General features: G+C 35.3%; 1 protein-coding gene across 2 annotated transcripts in view; it reads left to right on the top strand.

Moving 5' to 3' along the window:
* SLIT3 (slit guidance ligand 3) overlaps nucleotides 1–24,325 on the top strand; it is a 501,863-nt gene that overhangs the window by 382,867 nt on the left and 94,671 nt on the right. For both annotated transcript variants that reach the window (XM_087709668.1, XM_087709669.1), the window contains exons 17-20: nucleotides 1,753–1,896; nucleotides 3,032–3,175; nucleotides 6,374–6,537; nucleotides 9,263–9,395. In XM_087709668.1, the coding sequence (XP_087565794.1) occupies nucleotides 1,753–1,896; nucleotides 3,032–3,175; nucleotides 6,374–6,537; nucleotides 9,263–9,395 (585 nt within the window). The remainder of the gene's footprint in view (nucleotides 1–1,752; nucleotides 1,897–3,031; nucleotides 3,176–6,373; nucleotides 6,538–9,262; nucleotides 9,396–24,325) is intronic.

Here is a 24,325-nt window from a genome sequence, read left to right on the forward strand (position 1 = left end):
TACAATGAACAGTGCAGGGCTGTCCAACTCAATTTAATTGAGGTCTGCATCAGGATTGTGTTTGACCTCGGGGGGGCTAGGGTAAACTCCTGTGGTGGTCCAAGTGCTCTGCCAATGAAAACGGGCTCCCAAGTTCCATTTCTGTCTGTGACAGCCTCCTGCAACCCTTTGCGACGCGACCCTCTCAAGCTCCATGTTTGCTGGCACAGGCACTGTAGGCCAGTTCTTCCACAGGGCCACTGTTTCCAGGGTGGCCTCAGGGGCCAGATCTAAACACCCCACGGGCTTCGAGTTTGACACCCCAGTTCTAGTGCATTGTTTTAACTGTAAAATAATAATAATAATGTTTTAAAATATTGCTATGAAAATGTATTTATTTAATTCATCAAATTTCTAGCCCATTGAGTCTTCTGCATTGGTAGTCATAATGTCTACAATATAACAAAAAAAATTAAAAACACCATTGGATTTAAATATAAACAATAATATAAATTAGTTGTCCATAACTATTAGCACAGTAAGTGATGTAGCCTACTCATCTTTAAACAGGGTAAATCTCTCCTTTAATCATGATAACATAATGTCCTCTTGAGTAGAATTACTTCATAAATGAAGTAATTGATAAATGAAGTAATGCAAACTAATTTCTTTGAAGCCTATTAAATGGAATAGAATGTTCTGGGAATGCAAAAAATGAAACAAATATAATAAAAGGATCCTAAATATCATTTACAGAATAGCAGATAAAATTAGGGTTTAAAATGTTAATGGATTTTATGGGTTTCCTATCTGCAATCAAATTTCTGGTTTCCTGGTACAAATATATAGCATTTTAAAATAAAAGCAGATGTCCTAAAGAAATTTAAATGAGAACAAGTTGGATGCTTTGCTGGCACAGTGATGCCACATGTTGCATTTGTTCTGAAAGTGATATGCTAGAAATCACTGGAAGAATGGGCAGTAATGTGATTATTATTCTTTTAAAAATGAAGTATTCAGAAGTGTGGCATGAATTCAACATGAATAACAATTTTGAAGCAGAAAATACGACTGCCATACCAAAAAGCAAACAACTTTTCGGTTTTAGCAGCAGTGTTTTTTTTCCTCCTGGTTTACCAATTCTTTTCCAATTTTATGAGCGACCATGTACTTTTCAAAGAAAAAAATTCAGAGAAATTCTCTTAAGTAGAATATAACCTTCTTACAAACAAAATGTGTGGAAGTAATATGCTGTCTAAACAACCCAAATGTCTCATCTTGTTCCTTCTACAATCTTTTCTTCAACAAAGTGTGGCCTTGCTTTGTTTTCTACCCTTCAATTAAATCATAGAGAAGACCTTATAAAGACACTTCACCCCATGGGGCTTTTCAGATTAAGAAGTGTTGGCAGACATGGAACTGCAGAATGATAGAAAATTGTGTAACTAACCCTAGCAGAAATTCAGTAGCTATTCAATCAGGAAAAGAGGTTCAAAAATACCACCAAGAGAAATTGGAAAGAAATCCTCAAAAGAAAAAAAACTTTCCCTGAGAAAGAAGAACTAGATCACAGAAGCCTCTTTACTGTTGGAAGGAAAGTGAAATATTGCAATTCAGATTTCAGCATAGTCCTGGAAATTAAATTGATTCCATTCTTTTAGCTTTGTTTCAGCTATTGTTCACCCCTTTGTTGCCAGTGCAAACATGCTTGCATTTATCTTACACAAAACATGTGTTCAATAATGCTGCCTGTGAATCTGTTTCCTCTTACAGAAATTTAAGTAATAACAAGATCAAAGAGATCCGTGAAGGCACTTTTGATGGGGCAGCAGGAGTGCAGGAACTGATGTTGACAGGGAATCAGCTGGAATCTGTGCACGGACGAATGTTTAGAGGTCTCACAGGACTCAAGATGCTGTATGTATAAAGTCTGTTTGCTCTTTTAGTTGTGGAGGAGACAAAAGCCTGTTGTGAATGTAGAACAATAGACGTGATGTCAGGAAAATGATTGGGAATAGAGATGACATTATTACATATCATCAATTTCCCCAAATCAGTTGAATGGGTTATTAAAGCTGTTGTAATTATTTCCTAGGATGAATTTCTGACAGTCTTGGATATCACCTATTAGCAAAAATGAAACTACCTCTATTTGTTTCCAGAGTGTCCTTTCTTCAAAAGTATTTTTAAAGCTCTGGATCAATTGCTCAATGCATTCAATATAAATTAGCTTGGATTGATTAATTAACTGATTGCTCATCAGACACTGTGATTTTCAGTAGCCAACAAAAAAGGGGAGAAAAAATAAAGTAAAAACCAACAAAACCAAACATAAAGCATATCATTAACATGAAGATTGTATATTAAGAATAGTTCATGTCCATATATGAATTGGGAGCGTCTAGCTAAACTTGCTGATGTTGGAAAGCAAATCAAACTTAGTTCTATTTACTTGGAAAAGAGATCACCAGAAATCACAGGACTGTAGGATAGATTGGGAAGTGAACATACATTCCACAAGACAGCAGTGGATGATCACTTCCATATTGCTATTAAGAAAATCACTAAGAAAGGATTTTTTTTCTTTTTAATATGTGAGCTGGATTCTAGGTAGACAACTTTTGTTGTTTTCAATCCCTTGATGATCATCTCGTCACAGAGAGAAAATGGGAACTTACAGTTCCAGTCAGAATTCATATGCAATAGTGCACATGAAATATTTTCTTCTGCAGACTCATTAAACTATGTAGGATAGGTTGAGATAAACTTAATGGAAGGATTCATGTATTGATTACTCTCAATTTAATTATTCCTGAATCCTACTTTATATTTGAGTGAAAGTAGAAGTCCCCTGCACATTTACAAGTCAACCAAGTCAACTTATTTTACTTTTTCCAGGAGCTCTGGATACACTGGCCAATTCTTAAGCAGCCCATGCTTCTTTTGATTGCGTTGTTTAAAAATAATAATAATAATTCCCTTTGTGTGTTTTTCCATGCTCCCTCTCCAACATCAATTCAGTAAGTCTATTTTTATGTTTGAATCGTTTCAGGATGCTCAGGAGCAACATGATCAATTGTGTAAACAATGACACATTTACAGGACTGAGCTCAGTAAGGTTACTCTCTCTGTATGACAATCGCATTACTACAATAACTCCAGGAGCCTTCAATACTCTTGTTTCTTTATCTACAATGTAAGTCATCTGTTGTCACTTAAGATCTTGCATTTACTTTGTCACTGCTTTCACTTAATTATGTGAAACCTCCCCTTCCCAAAAAAATGGAATGATCCTGGAGAACATTCCAGAGCTTCATGCATGTCACCTTAATAATTTTCAAAGTAAAGGGAGATTTTAACTGGAAATTAGTATTCTTGTTCTCGTGTTGCAGCTACGAGGCCTATACGGAGAAGAGATCTTTAAAGCACTGTGAGAAGCAGTGTTTCTCACACTTGGCAACTTTGAGATGTGTGGCCTTCAACTCTCAGAAATCCCTAGCCAGCATGAATTCTGGGAATTGAAGTCCAGACATCTTAAAGTTGTCAAGTTTGAAAAACTCTGTCAATGGATATTCTCAGTAATCCAGGTCAAAGGTGAAAAAGCACCTTTGGGACATTTGAAAAAAAATGTTTTAAAAGGTATCCTAAAAGAGGCAATGTTTAAACTGGATGAGATGGTGAAGGCTTCATAGTTCAGGTATTATTAATTATTACAGCTGTTGCATTTGGGGGGTGGATAGTCTCTTGGAATTAAGATTAAGGATCCTGGTTTATAAAGTATGAACAAATGCCCTCATTTCTATTTGTGAAGGTTTCTTTTTCAAATATATCCAACAGTGTATTTGTTTTATTTTGTTCTGGTTTGTTTGGTTTGGTTTATTATTTTATTTGACTTCCCATCTTACTATAGGATAGCTCTGGGGGGGGGGCACTCATAGTTACATATATAGTTAAAACATAAAAATATATTAAAACCAAGGACACATGGAAAAGTGGAGGAGGTGGGATCATTATTACTCAATCAACCACATCCATTGTGCTGTTCCCCCACTGGGGCTCCAAGCCAACTGGCACAGCCACATCTTTAGGCCCTTATGAAAAAATAGGAAGGTTGGGGCAAACCTCACATCAGATAACAAGATGTTCCAGAGGGCAGGAGGAACAACAGAGAAGGCCCTACTCCTGAACCCCACCAGCTGGAATAATCAGGATGACAATTGATGGGTCCTGTAGCATGCCTCCTCTGCTGGCACAAGTGCTATGGGTCACCCAGTGGGGTGAAATGGTCCCTCAAGTAACCTATGATCATCACCATGCTTTCTCCTAACAAATATAATTGTAATTACTGTTACAATCCAGCAGATGCTTATACTAGTGGCTAGTGTATTGTAGCCTATTGTAAGAGCTTTGCATTTGGTCCTTGGTGTGGCTGAAAAAAGGGATATTCACTGAGGCCTGATCCTTGATAGATTGAGCCAAATTGTTTTATGGGACAAATCAGTTTTCCTGGCTCACAGCAATAGTATAAATGTTCCATTACAAGCATCATTTGAATTTTAATTTCATGACTCAGATCCTTCAGGCCTTTTACTAATCTCTCTACCACAGATCCAATGGCTTTTGTTCTCATTTACTTTTTCTGTGTGTATTAAGAGTCTTTGAAGTGTTCTATTTGTATGCCTTATCATTCTTTACTTTAATTGCCACTTAAGTATTCTCACATTTCTTTCCAATTTTTAACTTGGCAAAACCTGTATTTATTTTCCCTGCCCTTCTAGACTTTTAAACTTACTCCTTTCATTTGGGTTTTAGACAGACCTTGTATCCTGTGCCACAATCATTAAAAATAGCTATGTAATTACAATCCCAACAATGACAATTGCAGAAGGCAAAATGTACACCTTTAATCTTTTTTTCCTGGTTTGGTTAGAATAAAGTGGATAGGGATGGTTTGGTTTTGAGATCTCCATGGCATTTTGTTCATGTCAAACCATATGCAAATGTGTTTGTGTGCTTTGTACCATACATATGAAGAGTCACTGAAAATTGTAGTGTGGACATGAATAATGTTAGGTTTCTTTTTTCAAATTTAATCACAGATATAAATGTCATTTATACCAAGGACTTGACATCCCAGCTGGATTGTAATAGTTAACCTCTGTTTTGGGAGGGAGAGGTTTCCTTTCCCCTCAAACATAATTACAATTAATTAGCTACTTTTCAGAAAACTTCATTTCTTTACTTCCCGTGATATTTCCATGACTATTATGAGAGAAACATTTGATCTACATGCTTAGATACAGCAAGATATTTTTCAGTCATGCTACATCTTTGAGTTTTGCACAATAAAATGCATTATTCTCTGTTCCTTTAAATCATATTGGCTATTAGGTATTCCAGTAGCACAAACATCAATAATTTTGCTCTGAAAACAGGTTTAGCTTTGCCTTAATATCAATAAATTTCAATAACTATTTATTTATATGCAGCCCAAATTCCCAACTCATCTTAAGCTATTATTTTAACTGAAGTTATCTGTTTGAGGCTATGGAACAAATTGACTAAAATATATCATGTTATATGCCTCAGCTCCTTTTAGTTCATATTTCAGAAACTGTATGCATTTCCAAAAAACCAAACTGAACTGCACATTATTTTAAAAATGTTACTAGCAGCCCTTCCTTTCTTCCTTTCTTCCTTTCTTTCTTCCTTCCTTCCTTCCTTCCTTCCTTCCTTCCTTCCTTCCTTCTTCTTTCCTTCCAAAAAGCTGGTTGGGTAATTTATAAGACTGAACTAGAAGTAAGGAATCTATGACTTTCCTGATGTTGCTGAATTACAGCTATCAGCATTCCTCTCCATTGATCCTGTTCTTGTGACAGTTCAAAATTGTAATTTAGCAACACCTGAAGGGCATCGATTTCTAATCCACTCTGGACTATTGTTGCTTGTCATAAAGAGACACTTGTGGTTATTGAAAAATAAAATGGTTAAAAAAAGATATGGCATTAACATTCACATATCAGATTAACTTGTATTCTTTGGAGCTTCTGAAACTGCTCAGACTGTCTTCATATGATGCAGAAGCAGAAACATAAAGCAAGAGCTTCTGTTTACAGGATTATTTAGCAACAGCTAACTATTTCCATATTAAAATATATTACAGATTGACCTAATACATGATAAGAAACCTAATGATAACAGAATTTGTTAGCCAAGCACATATTTTTTATCTCTTGTTTTTGACAAAACAAAAAACCCTGTTAGGCATGCAGCTACCATTGTAAAATTAATTTATTACCAGAAGTTTCCTACTTGAATGTCAATTAGCTTTTGAAAAATCTATGTCTTGATTTCTTCAATAGCTGACTGCATTTTTTCCTCATTTTTCATCTAGTAATTTGCTATCTAATCCATTTAACTGCAACTGCCACTTAGCATGGTTGGGGAAATGGTTAAGGAAGAGAAGGATTGTCAGTGGAAATCCACGTTGCCAGAAACCTTTCTTCTTAAAGGAGATTCCAATTCAAGATGTTGCTACACAGGATTTCACATGTGATGGTAAGCACATTTCTAGAACATGATAATGAGATCATATTGGATTTTTCAGTAGTATAAGTATGATATTTCAGCCAAATATGAATGAATATATTCAGAGATGAAGCTTTTCTCCACATAAAGGTTAAAATAAATTGTTTTCTCCTCTAGGTCCCAGCAAGGTTCTCCTTTGCTTATCCTCAGGAAAGTATAGTAGGAAGCGGGGATTTAAGTGAGTTCTCTACTTGACATTATCAGAAACACTAAGAATTTGGGGAATTATATTAATCATTGGCTTGCATTCAAATCTCATTCTTGGGGAATAGCCAGAATGATTAATTGATTTGTCCCTTCAAGATACTCTAAGCGACAATATTGAGAAATCTTTTCTAGTATGACCTTTCCCCAAATAGGGCTTTTTAGGTCTTCCAGTATTGCATCCCTTATTGCTATAATTGAATCTACCCACTTCATTATTCATCTCTTTTTCTTTATATATTTCCCAGAAATTTAGACTTTACTAAAGAGCTACTGTAGGTTTTAAATACATGTGCTCAAAATTGATTAATGTTGACATGATTGACACAATTGGAGGTCTTTGTATAATCACTGATTATATCAATTTATCTTACTCATTTTGGTGCTCTTTTTTCATACATCCAGTGTGCACAGCCAATAATATCTCTTGTTCTTCAGCTTCTTTTACTAGTATCTTTCTATGTAGGGATTCTAATTTACATTGGATTAGCCTAAACATTATTTTGATATTAATGTTTTTGTACAGTAGTATTCACATTATTTTAAACCTTTCTTTGGAATTGGTATTAGGACAATCTCTTCCAATCTGTTGGATGTTGCATTGTTCTTTACATTTTCTGACATAGTTTAGTTAGAACCTATACTAATTCTTTTTCTCTTGCTTACTGTACTTTTGTACAGATTTCATCATGCCTGTAGCCTTCCAGCTTGGTCATGAAGTGAGAGTTAATCTAGCTTCATCTTCTAATGAAAAACCTTAACATTTTTGAAATGAAAAAAAAAATGGAATCAACATTCCAAACTCCTGCACATAAGAGTACAAAACACAGACTTTGTTTCTGCAGTATTATTTGGCCATTGTTTATTTTAATTACTGTTCTAATGGCATAATAAAGGACAATAGTCTGTTCATTTTATTAGACCCAGTCAAGCATTGAAGTCATTGCTCAAAACTGAAGCCAATGACCTTATAACATTGCCAGTTCTGTTCAGTTGAAACAATGAAAATGATTTTGAGAATAAGCACCAAATGACAGGTAGATAATTCTCTAGATTGTGAAACATTAAGGTTTTTTTTTAATTGACTGCATTTAAAGATTATTCTGCAAAAATTTTCTAGGCATGTTCAGATACCAGCATTTGCCTGTATCTAGTGCTTTGTGAACCCACATGCTAATTTTGGAAGAAAGCCATGACTTAATAGTCTTAACTGAAAGGCTTACTTTCATAGCAGGAACTCTCTTGCTCTCCAACTGTGAGGTTTAATTTGTTTTATAAAATCTGGTTTGTACAAATGAACACCCATGTTTCAGCTATTAGGTATTTTTATGCACATTCACGTGGATCTCCAGTTCTTGGTGAAAGCATAGCTGATCTTGTTGCTTGATGCTCATTATGCTTGTTAAAAACAACAAGACTCATGATTTAAAAAATTAAGGAATGCATTGTATTAATATTGAAACTCTGGCGTGTTGAATAAATTGTTCACCATGTCAGGAAACAGATGGATTTTTTTCAGAGATTTTTTTTAAAGGATAAACAGGGCAAATGTTTTAAAATAATTCAGATCTGTACATTAGTCAGTAAATTACAGCAGCAAGTAATGATCCATCATAAATGCATTTTGTCTTTGGTCAGCTTAAATACAGTATTTTTTTCCCAACATAGTCAATTATAGTATTTTGCTGTCAGTTGTAGGATGACAGCATTTGTGCCTATGCTTTCATGAATGCAAGTAAGTAAATATTCAAAATTAAAATGACCCAAATCCAAAATTGATCTCATGCAGAAACACAAAAGATTTTATTTTTAAAGATTTTAAAGATCTAATTTAAAAATATTGTGGTTTTCTTTAAATACAAAATTTAGAGGAATTCAGTGGATGCAATTTTGGGAGGCTTGTGGAAAGCTAACTGCTGATTTACCTTATGAGGTAAATCAATCATCCTTAGAAATAATATAAATAAAATAGCAATACAAAGAGTTTATGCTGGTTTATGAAGCAGAGTTCTTATGGTTGGAAAATTTAGTTAATTGTATTTTCATATAGAGAGCCAGTTTGTTGTAGTAATTAAGGGAACAAGCTAGAAACCAAGAAACTGTGAGTTCTAGTCCTGCCTTTAGTCTCTGAGAATCAGACACAATTGAACAAAAGAAAAAAAATCTTTTTGACCTGAAAACAATAAGCACACAGACAAACCATCTACATTTACTCCAAATTAAAATGTTTATAACTAAATACATATTATCAGTACTGACACTGGAATTAAAATGGTCTAAAACAAAGGACAAGCTAGGAATATCATATATGAAGTCAAACCAATTACTAAAAAGTGAAATCGAATAATGTAGCCTGATAATGATGATTTGCAGATAGTGGTTGTACTAGATTTATATGACGGAAGCTATTGTGTTAGAAATGAACTTTCTCAATTTTATCCCATCTATATTTAACATTAATTCCATGTACTTTGTCCACTTTTTTTTGTAGGCAACACTGAAAACAGCTGTCATTTCTCTCCCCGTTGTCCCGACCAATGCACCTGTGTGGACTCTGTAGTTCGCTGCAGTAATAAAGGGTTGAGGTTCCTTCCAAAAGGGGTCCCCAAAGATGTGACTGAACTGTAAGTCATATTGTCACAAATTGTAAAATTGTACATAAGAAGAATTAAGTGAGAAGTGATCAGTTTCAATTACTAGTTTACAAAAGATTGCTTTTCTTTCAAATCCAATTACTGAGACTCACCATTCTGAACCAAATGAAAAATATATCAGGACTAAGTCAGGGCCTGAAGCAATGCCTTAGGTTAACATATAGATATTCTGTTGCCTTAATACTTTTTTATTGCCTCTGCACCTCTGCACCTTAGTAGGAAAATGGTAGCAACTCCTACAAAGTTCTAATTTATATAGTTCAAAAAAATAAGTCATAAAATTGGAAGGGGGATTTAATAGGAAAAAAAATATCCCAACCCCCAAAACCAATGTTAACCAAACACAGTGAGTATCTCCAGAACACTTTTATTATATATGTCAGTGATAATACAATCACAAGCAGTTTAAAAATATCTACAATAGGATCATAGTAAAAATACTGTTTGTAGTTCAGATTACAATACGGTAAAATAGTGAAAATGCACAAAAGGACAAATTAAAAAGATTAATAGGTAAAATTAACCCTCATTTGATAAAAGTGGCTGGCTTTTTAGCTTAGGGGGGAAAAGATTAAATTCATGGAGAAAAGAACATTATAGAACAGTGGTCCCCAACCCCCGGTCCGCGGACCGGTGCCGGGCCGTGGAGTACCTGGCACCGGGCCGCGCAGCGGCCGGGGGCCATGATCGCTCTTTTAAATCCGCTCCTCTTAAATGCATTTCTCTTTCCCCCCCCTTTGGTCCCACCCTCGGCTCTCTCTCCCTCCCTCCCTCGCCGTCTCCTCCCTTCTCTCTCCCCCCCCCCCGCACCGATCCATCGCCAGGGAAAGAGAGAGTGAGAGAGTGAGAGAGGAGAGAGAGAGTGAGAGAGGGAGGGAGTCAAGAAAACTGTTCCGGCCGCCGCTGAAATGACTCAGTAACTTTTGCGCTTGGATCTGCTTTTTCAAACCTCCCCCAATCATCATCGCCTTCCTTCCCGCCCTGCCGCGCTTGGTCTGGCTCTTTTCTTTTTTTGCTCTCTCCTCGGCTTTTCCTGCTTTCTCCCTGCAATTTTGTCACCCAGATGCATGCTGTGGTTCGCGAGTGCGGCTCGGTTTTATGTGTCTGCTTCTCTCCCTTTCTCTCCACACACCCCCCACCTCCATTTAATTATTTTTTAAAAAAAGAAAGAAAACCGTAGTTCTGCCAATTGCAAAAAAAAAAAGTGTGTGTGCGTGCATATCTGCCGGCGGGTGTGTGTTTGTGTGGTGTGTGTGTGTGTGTGTATGCGCGCGCGGAGAGAGACTGGTTGGAAAGGAAGGACAGGACTGGCGGTGTGTGTTTCTGCAGCCCCTCCGGTGGAGGCTGCACTAGCCGTCAGATCTGGTGGTTTTTTTTTCCCCTCTCCTTTTTCCGGCAGGTCGTTTTAATCCTTGCTAATTACTTTCTGTTCTTCGCTTGCCAGCTTCCTTCCCACCCTCCTTCCTCCTCCTCCCCCCCCCCGCCGGGTGCGCCTCCCCGCTTTTACTCCCAAACAGTTATATATTTATATATATATTTATTTTCTCTCTCTCCACGGCATTCGCGCGCGCGCGCTCTGTTCTTTGCCCACCGAATGTGGTGGGGAGGGGGAGGGCGGGCAGAAAGGTTGGTCCGGGTTGAGGGTTCAGGATGGTCTTTGAGGAACATAAGTCTGTCCGGGTGGGGGGGGGCATATTAAAGCACTTTATATTTATGTAATTGTATTTTATTTTGTAAGGCATGTTTAAATACAATAAAATAAAAGTTGTTTAATCAAAACAATCTGATATATAAACAATCAATGTGTCGTCGCGAACAACGCCCCCCCACCCCTGCACGCGCTCAGCGGGCCACGGTAAAATTATCAAAGGCTGACTGGTCCGCGGCGATAAAAAGGTTGGGGACCACTGTTATAGAAGACAAGACATGAATATTTTTTTTCTTTCGAAAGATTAAACTACATGGCCATCTAACAAAGCAAATGCTTGTTCAGAAATGCTATTCACACTGTGAAGAGTTGACTTTCGGATTTACAACCATATGTGACAATGGTGACAACAGGAATAGATTTGAAAAAGGATTATAAGGTTGATAAGGCTCTTGAAGGTTACTATAGTATTTGTGTGTGGGTTATGTGTCTGTGTCTAAGGAATAATGACAGAACATTTATAACTATCAACTAAAAAGATGAGTGAGAATAAACTCATGTGGGTTTTCCACTGGCATCTGGTTGGAACAGAAAGCTGGAGTAGATTCGGCTTTGATTTGATTCACCAGGCTTTACAATTCTCCGTTCCTTTCATTCACTGAAGGATGGATTATTTGGTTGCAATCTAGGAAGACCACTATGAATGCAAAATATATATGCAAAGCAATGACACTTTTTACTTTCATGGAATAGTTAAAGGGGGCTGATATAATAGATATTAACCAGATTAAACTGAATTTATGTGCAACAGGAAGGGATAGCTTCTCATTTGTTTCTAATGTTATTTTATATACAAAGAAAATACAAAATACATTTGATTGGGCTGTCACACCTGGGTTTCATTAACTCTGCAACCCATTAATGGAAACAAAGACATGTAAATAGGACAAATTTGTTGCTGGCGAATGCTGTTTGCCCCAGCACCAACTTTATATTAGCTAAATGGTAATATGTAGTTATATGTTTGGATTTTTTCTAAGCTCTATGTAAAGATGACAACAAGAGTTGGAATTTGTCACATCTATCTTTATCATGTACTTGTAGTATAAAACATTAGAAACTTTTGAAAATGTGGCTCTGATATTCATCATATGTAACTGTAATTGATTTTCACAGTGGAATGTGTGTATATTGAATGGTATTTCATCTATAGTCTATATAATTTTTGAATGTGTGTGTGTGTCTGGCTGTGTGTGTTTGTGTCTGTGCGTTTTGTGGGAGATGCCTCTTTAATTTCATTCCAAGGACTATCAGAGCTACAGCAGCCATCTCAAATTAGTTTTTCTTCTCATTAGTAAAATAAAAGAAAAAATGAAACAGCACCACTATTCCTTTCTCCATTGAAGAAATTGGATTTCCCATATTAGTTTAATTGGTAGACAGGAACAAAATGCCTTATAATAATCTGAAATGTTTCCTCAAGAAAAAAATAATGTACAAAAGCAGTGATATGGAAGGTCCTTATGTCAATTCATTATTGTATTTTAAGACCACTTAATAAAATGTTCCTTTGGTAAATTACCAAAATGCTAAATGCAAAGAATGCCCAATTAAACTAATTGTAATTCATTTATAATTGTCAGTTTGCTTCTTCATATTTTATTCTCCTTGGTAACTTTGGTCTTCACAGATTTTGGTAAATGTTTTTCCTGTTTAAAAAACTATGTATCAATGCTCAAGATCTTTTAAAGCCTACTAAAGCTCTCTGGTACATCCCTCCACCTCCATCTTAAATTTACAAGTAACCTTATTTCTCAATTACATATTTATCTCTGCTCCAATCTTCCTATAAGTAGTATTTTAGATTGCTCCCAAGCATGATGAATGAATGTGGCTATCTTAATGATAAGCCAAAAACCAAAAGAAATGTGAAAAGCAGTATTTCTGATTAAATAAATGTGAATGTGTAAACATGAAAAGGTAATAGATTGTAATCTGTGGCTAATTGATACTAGAATATTTCAATAATAAGGGAATCTGCTAGTGAGGAAAACAATTGCTTTGGTTTGATCATCATTTTTGGAGTGTATATAAACAAAAGTCCAAAACCAGTAGTGTGTTTCACAGTAGTTTGTTGTTCCTGTTGTTGTTCTCTTTGGAACCTAAATGTTGAAAACTATCATATCCTGATGTCAATGAATGTTGTTAAGAAAATGAAGCAATATTATAATATTCTTCAATAGTTAATTCAGGGGGACAAGTGCAGTTAAATATTCATGGAGCAACACATAGTCTTCAGAATATAACTTAGATCCTATCCTCCCCATACCTTTTCTCAGGTCTATTCTGATATTCCTAAAAGAGTCAAAGAGTGGGTGATTTTAACATCTGGTGTTGTTTTGTTCTCTGTCATCCACTGAACCTTTAATTTGTAAATAAATTTTAGTGCTGGCTTTTTGTTGCTATTACTCTGAGCATTGATGTTCTCTTGCTTTACTTATTTGCTCAATCAGATATAAGAGTATATCTGATGGTGTCTATTTACAAATGAACCATAGTGAAATGACAAGTTCACATGGCCCTGGGATTGTAATTAGTGATTGATTGGTTGTAGGATTTGCTAGAGATGATTTGGGAGCACTGAACTTACAGGTTGTTGAGCCTGTTCCATGAGTAGCACTGGATGATTCCTAAAGATAGAGTCCCAAAATCAGAACCCTACTGTAAATTTCAGGTCCATTTTCTTTTTCTTCATGGCAAAAGTTGTGCATAGAACCAATACATTCAAACTTGTTTCTTGACACACGATTTGTTTCATTGATTCATGCATATATTACATATAACACTCAGTATTTATTTCTGCATTGGAACACTTCTGTTTCAATACCACAATGATTAATTTATTAAGAAACTAACTTTTGGCTATTTTTCTTGGTGCTGTCAAGTGGCCTTTGCTTGGCACTAGAAATCACCATGATCACATAATAATTTCCTTGTAATATAATTGTCCTTTTGATAATTTCTGGAAACAGCCTACATTTAGGAGTCATGAGAAGTGATGGAATTTTTGATTCTCCAGATTCAAAATGGTGTAGCAATTAATACTGTTGAAATTGACATTTGTATATTTTTGATTCTGTATAATCAGATGTAACTATTTTTTGTATTTGTTGCAGTTATCAAAGAGTGGCTTTCAGGAAAGCAGTATTAAGTTGACATGATTCATAGCTATGTGTTTCATTTTGCAGCATGAGTTAGTTGTCATACTAATATTTTAAGTGGATACAGGATATGTCCAAAGATAATGCAAGTACTGATGTGACTGAGATGCTCCAACTTCAGTGATGTTTCTGGAAGCTTTCTTTAAAGGCTTCTCTGTCCAGAATAATGCATCCAAGTATCATTTGTATCATGTGTCATTTGTGTACATGTTCTAAACATAGTTATGATTGCCAAGTAATACTCAAACCAAATCTTGCCAACAAGGGCAAAATGAAGGGCTGTGTGTGTTATTTGTGCTTCATTCCACAAATAATATTTACTGTCTTATATACAATATACAATTCTGATATCTTATTTGTCATAGTAACCCTTGAGATGCTCAGAGAATGATACTTGAGATTTCCTTGTGCATCTTATGTATTTTTCTCCCTAACTGATTTGTTCTGTTGTCTGGTAAAATTCTAGTAATAAAAGGAAAGATTTCTTTAGTAGCATTTTAATTAATGTTATGGGACCTTATATTTATGAATTCCAATTTTCAATGGGAAAATTACATACGTTGTGTGATTAAAAAGTTCAGCTAAAATGCTTTTTATTAAACCATAATCATCCACATTTATAGATTTCATTTTAATTGAAAACAAAACCTGCCATACATCTAACAGGAATTTAGAAAATTAGAACTATTGAGAGTTCCAAAATATCCAAATAAAAGGAAATATTTTACTGTAAGAGGTCCTAAATAACATTACACTATAATACAATACAACACAATAGCAGAGTTGGAAGGGACCTTGGAGGTCTTCTAGTCCAACCCCCTGCCAAGGCAGAAAACCCTATACTGTTTCAGACAAATGGCTATCCAACATCTTCTTAAAGACTTCCAGTGTTGGGGCATTCACAACTTCTGAAGGCAAGCTGTTCCACTGATTAATTGTTCTAACTGTCAGGAAATTTCTTCTCAGTTCTAAGTTGCTTCTCTCCTTGATTAGTTTCCACCCATTGCTTCTTGTTCTACCCTCAGGTGCCTTGGAAAATAGTTTGACTCCCTCTTCTTTGTGGCAACCCCTGAGATATTGGAACACTGCTATCATGTCTCCCCTAGTCCTTCTTTCTATTAAACTAGACATACCCAGTTCCTGCAACCGTTCTTCATATGTTTTAGTCTCCAGTCCCCTAATCATCTTTGTTGCTCTTCTCTGCACTCTTTCTAGAGTCTCCACATCTTTTCTACATCGTGGTGACCAAAACTGAATGCAGTAATCCAAGTGTGGCCTTACCAAGGCATTATTAAGTGGTATTAACATTTCATGTGATCTTGATTCTAGCCCTCTGTTTATGCAGCCTAGAACTGTGTTGGCTTTTTTGGCAGCTGATTTACCCTGCTGGCTCATATTTAAATGGTTGTCCACTAGGACTCCAAGATCCCTTTCACAGTTACTACTGTTGAGCAAGGTACCACCTATATTGTACCTGTGCATTTCATTTTTGCTGTCTAAATGTAGAACCTTACCTTTTCACCATTGGGTTTCATTTTATTAGATAGTGCCCTATGTTCAAGTTTGTCAAGTTCTTTCTGTATCTTTAGCCTATCTTCTGGAGTGTTGGCTATTCCTGCCAGCTTGGTGTAATCTGCAAATTTGATGAGTTCCCCATTTATTCCCTCATCCAAAACATTGATGAAGATGTTGAAGAGTACTGGGCCCAAAACAGAGCCTTGGGGTACTCCACTGCATACTTCCCTCCATGAAGATGCAGTTCCATTAGGGACTACACGTTGAGTGTGGTTGGTCAGCCGTTACAAATCCATCTGGTAAATCCATCCAATGCTGTCTAACCCACATTTTTCTACTTTATCTAGTAGTAGGTTATGGTCTACCTTATCAAATGCCTTACTGAAGTCTAAGTAAACTATATCGATGGCATTCCTCTGGTCCACTAATTTTGTCACATTATCAAAGAATGCAATAAGATTAGTCTGGCATGATCTGTTTTTGACAAACCCATGTTGGCTTTTGGCTATTACTTTGTTTGCTTCTAGGTGTTCACTAATTCGTTGCTTGGTTATCTTTTCTAGAATCTTTCCTGGTATTGAAGTCAGGCTGATAGATCTGTAGTTGGAAGAAGCATTTTTTATTAATTTTTACTTTTATGGCAAGCCTTTCTTCATTGTGAGCCTTAGCTTTCCTCACTTCATCTTTACATGCTCGGGCTATTTGCTGATATTCTGTCTTAGTTATGCCTCCCCCTTTCCACTTTTTATGCTTATCTTTTTTGTCTTTCAATTTGTCAGAGAGTTCTTTATGCAGCCATGCTGGTTTCTTTAGGGAGCTGTTACTTTTCTTCTTCATTGGTATTGTGCTAGACTGGGCTTTTGTAATCTCATTTTTTAAAATTTCCCAAGCTTCTTGAGTTGTTTTCCTGAAATGGATATACAGATATATGGAAAATTTCATTCCCAATTTTCTCAAGGGAAAAGAATTTCAGCATAGAAAAATGCTGAATATATTGCTCATCTTTCAGTAATAAGCAATTGAAAATAAATTTCTGTGCCATTAGTAGCCGAGGTGGCGCAGTGGTTAAATGCAGCACTGCAGGCTACTTCAGCTGACTGCAGTTCTGCAGTTTGGTTGTTCAAATCTCACTGGCTCAGGGTTGACTCAGCCTTCCATCCTTCCAAGGTGGGTAAAATGAGAACCCGCATTGTTGTTGGCAATATGCTGACTCTGTAAACCGCTTAGAGAGGACTGAAAGCCCTATGAAGCGGTATATAAGTCTAACTGCTATTGCTATTGCTATTAGTCAGTATAGAAGACCCATTCACTATATTTGTATCTTTATATCTTATATCTTGTACCTTGAATTATATCCTAAAAATGTTAATTTACTTCTTCCTTGGGGTCATTGGTTGAGTTTATAAGTGAATATAATTATCAGGGATTCATGATTTGAAATGCAATCTCTTGTGAAAGACTACAACCGTGTGTTACCTGGTATGCTACATAGAACTCACAGGGGCACCATAGCATATTTTACTAATAAACAAAATTGTTAGTGAATTTGCAACACATCATACAATTTGGGAACTTCTAGGGGTGCCATGAAAAAAATAATGATATGTTGAGGACTCTGTGAAACAGGAATATTTGAGAATCTCTGATACATCTAGATCTATTGTGGGTAATTCTCAGAGTTATAATGTAAGGTTCCATCTTGCAATTGAAGAGCAAGGGTTTTTTTATTAGCCAAATAGGAAATCCAGCCCTTCAGATAACAAATCAATACATTTTGCATGCTGAATATTTTCTGCATGCTGGGCTTCAGGTACTTGGCCCTGGAAAACTTAAAACTAAACATCCTCTGGATTCAGGCTTTGTCAGATTTTTGACATAAAATACTCTTTGGTTATTTGTGGTTAGAGAGCACAAAGAAACTTTCCATGCATTGATAAGACCCACCATGTCAGCTTATGATACACCCTAGAAACCAGTTGCTGATTAGGCATATTGTAACCATCAGCTGATGCTATATAGTACCAGTAATTATTGCCCAGTTCCTTGATGTCTTATCAGTTTCTAGACTAGCATGAACTACACCATAGTTAACCCATATGCTGGAATTACTGTATCAACAGTACAGTATTAAGTACAGTACAGCACAGTACAATAGTGTGCTAAGGAAGTTATATTTTTCTTTCCTTTGAGCACTTCATATCTATCCCAAAATATTGATCCTGTTAGTGATTCAGTTTACATCTTAAGACAAAGATATTCTACCTTTATGTCAAAGTGTTATATTTATGATATGCATATAGTGTGCCACCTCTTCCAAAAAGATTGCAATATGTTAAGCATCATTAGCCACATTCCTATGTTTCTTTTTTTAATTGTGAATTAAAAATGCTTATCTCTCAACCTTGGATACAGATAATCAATTCCTGGTTCACATACACCTATAGATTACTTGATGAAATGCAGATAAATATGTGAACTGTCACAACATTTTTTAAATATAGCACTGGAGCCAGCAACTGGTTATATCAATGATTTGTCCATGGCAGAGATTCTCTGTAGAAAGGACTGTGAGGTTCACTTTTATATTTTGATTAATTCAGTAGTAAACTAGATTTGTCACCAACCCATTAATTTAAAAAAAAATGTTGTATATTAGTATCTTTTTTCTACTCTCCTATGCCATATATTTATTTTACAGCCTGCAAAGCCATTTCTATTAGCATTTCCTTTTGTTTTGATGGAGTTTTGTCCATTTGCATTCACATTGTACAATAATTTCTCAACCCTCAGCCTCTCCAACTGCACCACCACATTACATAAGAGCCAAGGTGGCGCAGTGGTTAAATGCAGCACTGCAGGCTACTGCTAGATCAGCAGGTCAGCGGTTCAAATCTCACCGGCTCAGGGTTGACTCAGCCTTCCATCCTTCCGAGGTGGGTAAAATGAGGACCCAGATTGTTGGGGGCAATATGCTGACTCTCTGTAAACCGCTTAGGCCTATGAAGCGGTATATAAGTCTACTGCTATTGCTATTGCTATTGCTACTAATCTCTAATTTATTCCTTTTATTTCTCCTGGCTGCTAATTCCATAGATATATTTTTTGTTTATCGTCTGTCCACTGCAGTGGTGGGATTCATTTTTTTTACTACCGGTTCTGTGGGCGTGGTTTGGTGGGTGTGACGTGGCTTGGTGGCAGGGGAAGGATAATGTAAAATCTCCATTCCCATCCCACTCCAGGAGAAGGATACTGTAAAATCTCCATTACAGTGGTGAATTCCTAACTGGTTTACTACTGGTTTGCTGAGCATGCAGGCCAGACCCATGGTATCCACACATGCACAAATGAATGAAAATCAGTCAGAAAAAAAGGAAAACAGCTGAGGAGCAGCAATTCAAGCTGCCACCCCAGATCAGCTAAGCTTCGGAAGCAGGAATAAAAATAAGTACAATCCAGGGGCGAGCGGGCCCACTTTTATAAAAACAGAAAACCAGTTCACTCTCTGTTTGAAGGCAGCACTGCCAGTTCGTGAAAATCGGTCCAAACCGGTAGAAACCCACCTCTGCTCCATTCCCTCCCTTCAGGGAAGGTTACTGCAAAATCCCCATTCCCTCCCGATCAGCTGGCACTTGAGAGGCAGAGAATAGATTGGGCGGTGCCAGTCAGAGATGATATTTACCAGTTCTCCGAACAACTCAACATTTCTGATACCAGTTCTCCAGAACTGGTCAGAACCTGCTGAATACCACCTCTGTTCCACTGCCAGATGTTTTTAACTCCTGTTTTCTACGTTGCAGCAGTAAAGTACTTTTTTAACTTTTTCTAGCAGTGGCTAATCAGAAATATTTGGAAAGTTTAAAAATAGATCATAGTAGTTAACCATACTTTTATTCATGGAGGGCTGGGATGACTTAATGGTAACTGATAAAAATAGGAATGAAACAATACTTAAGATTAAAGTAGTTTATTGTAGTTTATTTTTAAAAAATAAATTTAATATTTAAAGCATTTGAATACAACTTGAATTGTCGTACTTGGCATATTCACAATATGGCAGATCCTCTTAATTCAGTTATTATAAAGGAAACATTGATTACAAACTTTAACTCTATCTAGTGCAAATAGATTAATAATACAGTTTGGAATGTTGCTCCCAACTGGAACAAATTGCACTACTGATCTTCATAAGGGTCTGGAAAGTCTTTTTTTAAAAATAAAGACAGTAAGATAAATAAGTTAAAGAAAAGAGATAATACAATATTTTATAGTGGCCTTCCAGGGAAGGCATGGCAAACTGAAGATGCCGCCACAACAGGAGAGCCAATGACCAAAGCAAATACCGAAGAACTGGTTAGTAGACCTCTTTCTGGAACCTCCCCAGTTAAGGAGAGGATAATAAATTAGCCATTTGTGTTTCACAAGGCTGTTCCTCATGACAAGCCCACAAAACAGTGGTTCTGTCTGGGTTTGGGCATCAGGAGATGAATGTGTAAACCATCTTGTACACCACTGTGGCCTAACATTTTAAAGGACACAAAGTTTCCAATTTTTAATTCGAATTCTTATTCTTCCAGTTTCTAATCACTTTCAGAAATTGCCTATTAACCATCTTAAAGCTATTAAAGACCTTCATAATGATAAGTTTGAAAGTCACTGAATGAGTTTAGCTTCAACTCTGATCAAAAGAAAAAACCATTTTAAGCTTAAGAATTTAAACAATGTGAAAGGAACAGCAAAAAGCTAAAGATTTTTATCTAAGAAAGTTATAAGTGGTTTAGGAGTCCATATAAATTTGCAATATTGATTTTTGCACTTCAGAAATAACCTTAAAATTAAATAGGTTCTTGTGGGAATCAGATTTATTTTGGCTATATTGACTAGTGTAAGTTATAACAAAGATAAGTAACTTTGTAATTTTAGAAACTGGATAGTAGAGGGAACTACAGATTCTAAGAAGAAGGAAAAAAGTGCAAGCCTATGTCTGTGTCATTTAGTATTGGTCATATAAATGACATAAAATATCATAACACTGGAAATATTAAAGAAAATATTTGAAGAATAGAGCCAGAAATATCAACAGTGTCAGTAATGATGTCTGTCTGACTCTATGTTAATGAGCAAATGAGAGATGTGGAGCAAATTTTGTCTGACAAAACAGAGAAAATACTGAAAGTGGAATTACAAGTGACAGGCCAAGAGAATGACATGGGAAATGATGTTTTGTTGAATATGCAAAAAAAAAAAACCTGACAATTTAAAAATTAAAGATGAAATACAAATGCAAACTAAAAGAATGACTTGGAAAATGTTTTATTGGATCTATAAGAAGGACTTGAATAAGTCTGTAATGGGTTAAAGAAGAAAATTCAAATCCTACAATATTTAAATGATTAAGACTGCTTGAAGTAAAAGGAAGGAATATAAAGTTGATTTATTTGATTGTGGTTTTTTTGCAAAGTTTTGAAAACCTTGTACAAATTTTTGATGATACCAACACTGAAAAATGGATGTTTCATGGATTTGTTTCTAGATAATTGATAGATATGATATGAAGAAACTATTAGTAACCTTATAAGTTATTAAGAGTTACTAAATTTGTCTATATATGTTGTAATAAAGGTTAGCACATATATATAGATTTTTATTTCTTTCTTTCTTCTATTCTTTCTTTTTCTTGTTTCTGGCACTTTTCATTCTTTCTATTCTCTTTTTTTAAAATTCACTTTATATTAGGTTTTTATTGTTATCAGAATCCCTAATAAAATCATATACATAAAAAAGAATGACCTGGTGGTGCTTACAACATAATAAAATGAAGCTGGAATGGCTTATATTCTCATTAAAACTAGATAATGTTAAGATCTAAAAGCTATTCACATTCTTTGGGCATTTCATTCAAATAAAGGATGAATCAGACAATACAAAAAGAGGAAGATATAAACAGATAAAGTAGATGAAAGAATGTATGAGAATATCTTTAGAATTCTTAATAATAATTTGCTACAAATTATTATTAAGGACAGATGTACAAAACATAGTCTTTGTGTAATCATCAAAAATATAATCCAATTTGATATTATCTAACCAAAATATATTTATAAATACTTTTCCATGGCTTTGAAGTATTATTGTATGACTGATCTTCTGTACTATACAATATGATGCTTCACCAATGAGAAATCATACAGCTGGCATTATTGACATGTATAGTGACAATTTTCAGAGAATCTGTATAATTAAAAAAACCTCATTGCTTCTTGAAAAAGAAATATAATTTTTGATTTGCATTCAGAACACTTTTTGCAACCAAATATATATTCCAATAACTTCAGTTGTTTCGCATAATGAAATAGAAAAAGCAGACAGTGTTTCTATTTTGCCACAGTGCACATAAAGAAAAATAGTTATTATTTTTGCCCTAATTTTTATTCAGCAGCATGTTCTCCAGATCTTTATTGTATCCTAATAGTTAGATTTGGCACATTTAAATGAGAAAATTGAAATGCTTACAAATCACTATGAAATTGAATACTAACTGACATTGTTGTTATATTCCATAATTGCTGCTGATTAAAGTGTTAATTATGAAGTGGAATGTTTAATGGAGAGTCAGCTTGTAGATTTTTAAAACCTCTGTTGCCTGGTAATATTTACTCTTTATATGCTATCTGGTAATTTGAAATTGAGAGAATTTCCCCTTTAACACTGCAAAGAGCCAAGCAATGTAATAAGAAAGCTTAATCCCAGATAAACCGGGATTCATTTAAACAAAAACACAATTTGTTTAAGACACTATAGATGAAAATCTTCCAGTTCAGTATTTTCTCAAAGGATATATCATTCATATAAGTCCCCCCCACCACCCTTTGGAGGAAGAAACTCACAATTTTCATATCTAGAATAATGATATTCGAACCTCCTAATTTGTTTTTGTTGTTAGTTATTTCTTGTTTCTTAGAGTTATATAGAGTCTAAAGAACTCAGAAGTTAAGAGTCAAACAGCATTACATCTTAATTAATTTAATGCTTACTATACGGCTCCTGTGGAATTCACACATTTGTTTACCCATATTTTATTAGAAATCCCTGGCATTTGTTCCTTTATTCTGCCTAATAGCATGTTCACATTTTCAGTGACCATTAATAAAATAAGATTTAAAAAGCTACTTCAAGGAATTGTGATACTAATGGAATTAGAATAATTTTCTTGGTAATTATAAAGTCTCCCTCTCCCTCCCTTCCCCCCCCCCCCATAGAAATGATGGTGAATTTGCTGATTTAAACTTAGTTATTATTTTTGCAAGTAAGTCTCTCAAATCTTGGTACAAATACCAGGAAATACTCTGTAATTCCAGATTTAGTTTCCTTGACTTAATTCTTTTCAAATTCAATCTACCTCGATGACCAGATAGTTACCAAAATGGTATGCTGTGAGAGAGAAAGGAGAGGATTAAAGAAACTAAAGGTCCAGAAAACCATATTTGATATAAATGTCTGGGAAGAAAACTATTCCAAATAAACCTATTTATCCATTTTATGAAAAGTTCACAGCTCATTGGTATGTCAGTTTTACTTGTTTTCCATTTTCAAAAAAGATATCCATCCACCTGTTCCTCACACTGTTTACTTGCATAATTCTATGTCACTTGCCAATCCTTGAAGCTGCTATTCACAGTCTAATAAACATGCAATCACTATCGCAAGAATCATAAAATTGGTCAAAATGTAGTGTTTTAGATAGGATAGTGCTGCAAAAGAAAATTCAGAAATAATTTAGTTCTCTTTCATCAGTTAACGCTATTTAGAAATTGATATTTTTCCATATCTGTTCTAAATGTAATGTCTTTAAAACATTCTTCACATTAAAAGTTCAGAAATTTTCAGGAAAGGTCAGCTTTCCTATCTTTTCCTCTGGCAAAGAAGGATTTTTCTTATTCTCATTAGCTTCTATTATGTAACTCCTTACTCTATTATCTTCTCACAGTTTGTTATTCTAGGCTTTATAGCTCAGTATATAATCCAGCTGAGGTAGAGAGTGATACGGAGAACATAATTAAAATGAGCTAATTATGAAACTTGATTCTGGAACAACTGACATTCATCATTCTACCCAAATATCAATTCAATATGTACAAAAAAATATAATTTCCACAAAACAGACCCCTGAGAATACTTTAGTACCTGTTTATCATCCACACTTCACACAGTGTTCCCTCCAGATTTTATCTCCATGTTTTAAAGTACTGTTTATTTTTAACAACATGATTACTTCCTACTATAATTTCTTTCCATTTGGTTCCATAACTTCCAACCATTCAGATTCCTAAGCCAAGTGACTACTAGCACCAAGACTAATTCTTCAGCAGAATTATGAGGGATTCAGGATTCATTGCACCATTGTTTTATGCACATAATGCAATAACATCTCACTTAGTAACTAGATAATGATGTGAATATACTTTGTGGCTTACTTTGCAGTAGTCCAATATTGAATTGTTGCATTAAATTTTTACAAG

Source organism: Thamnophis sirtalis, unplaced genomic scaffold (assembly GCF_051295495.1).
Source record: "Thamnophis sirtalis isolate CommonGarterSnake01/CBP01778 unplaced genomic scaffold, rThaSir2_p1.2 scaffold_3, whole genome shotgun sequence".
Lineage (NCBI taxonomy): Eukaryota > Metazoa > Chordata > Lepidosauria > Squamata > Natricidae > Thamnophis > Thamnophis sirtalis.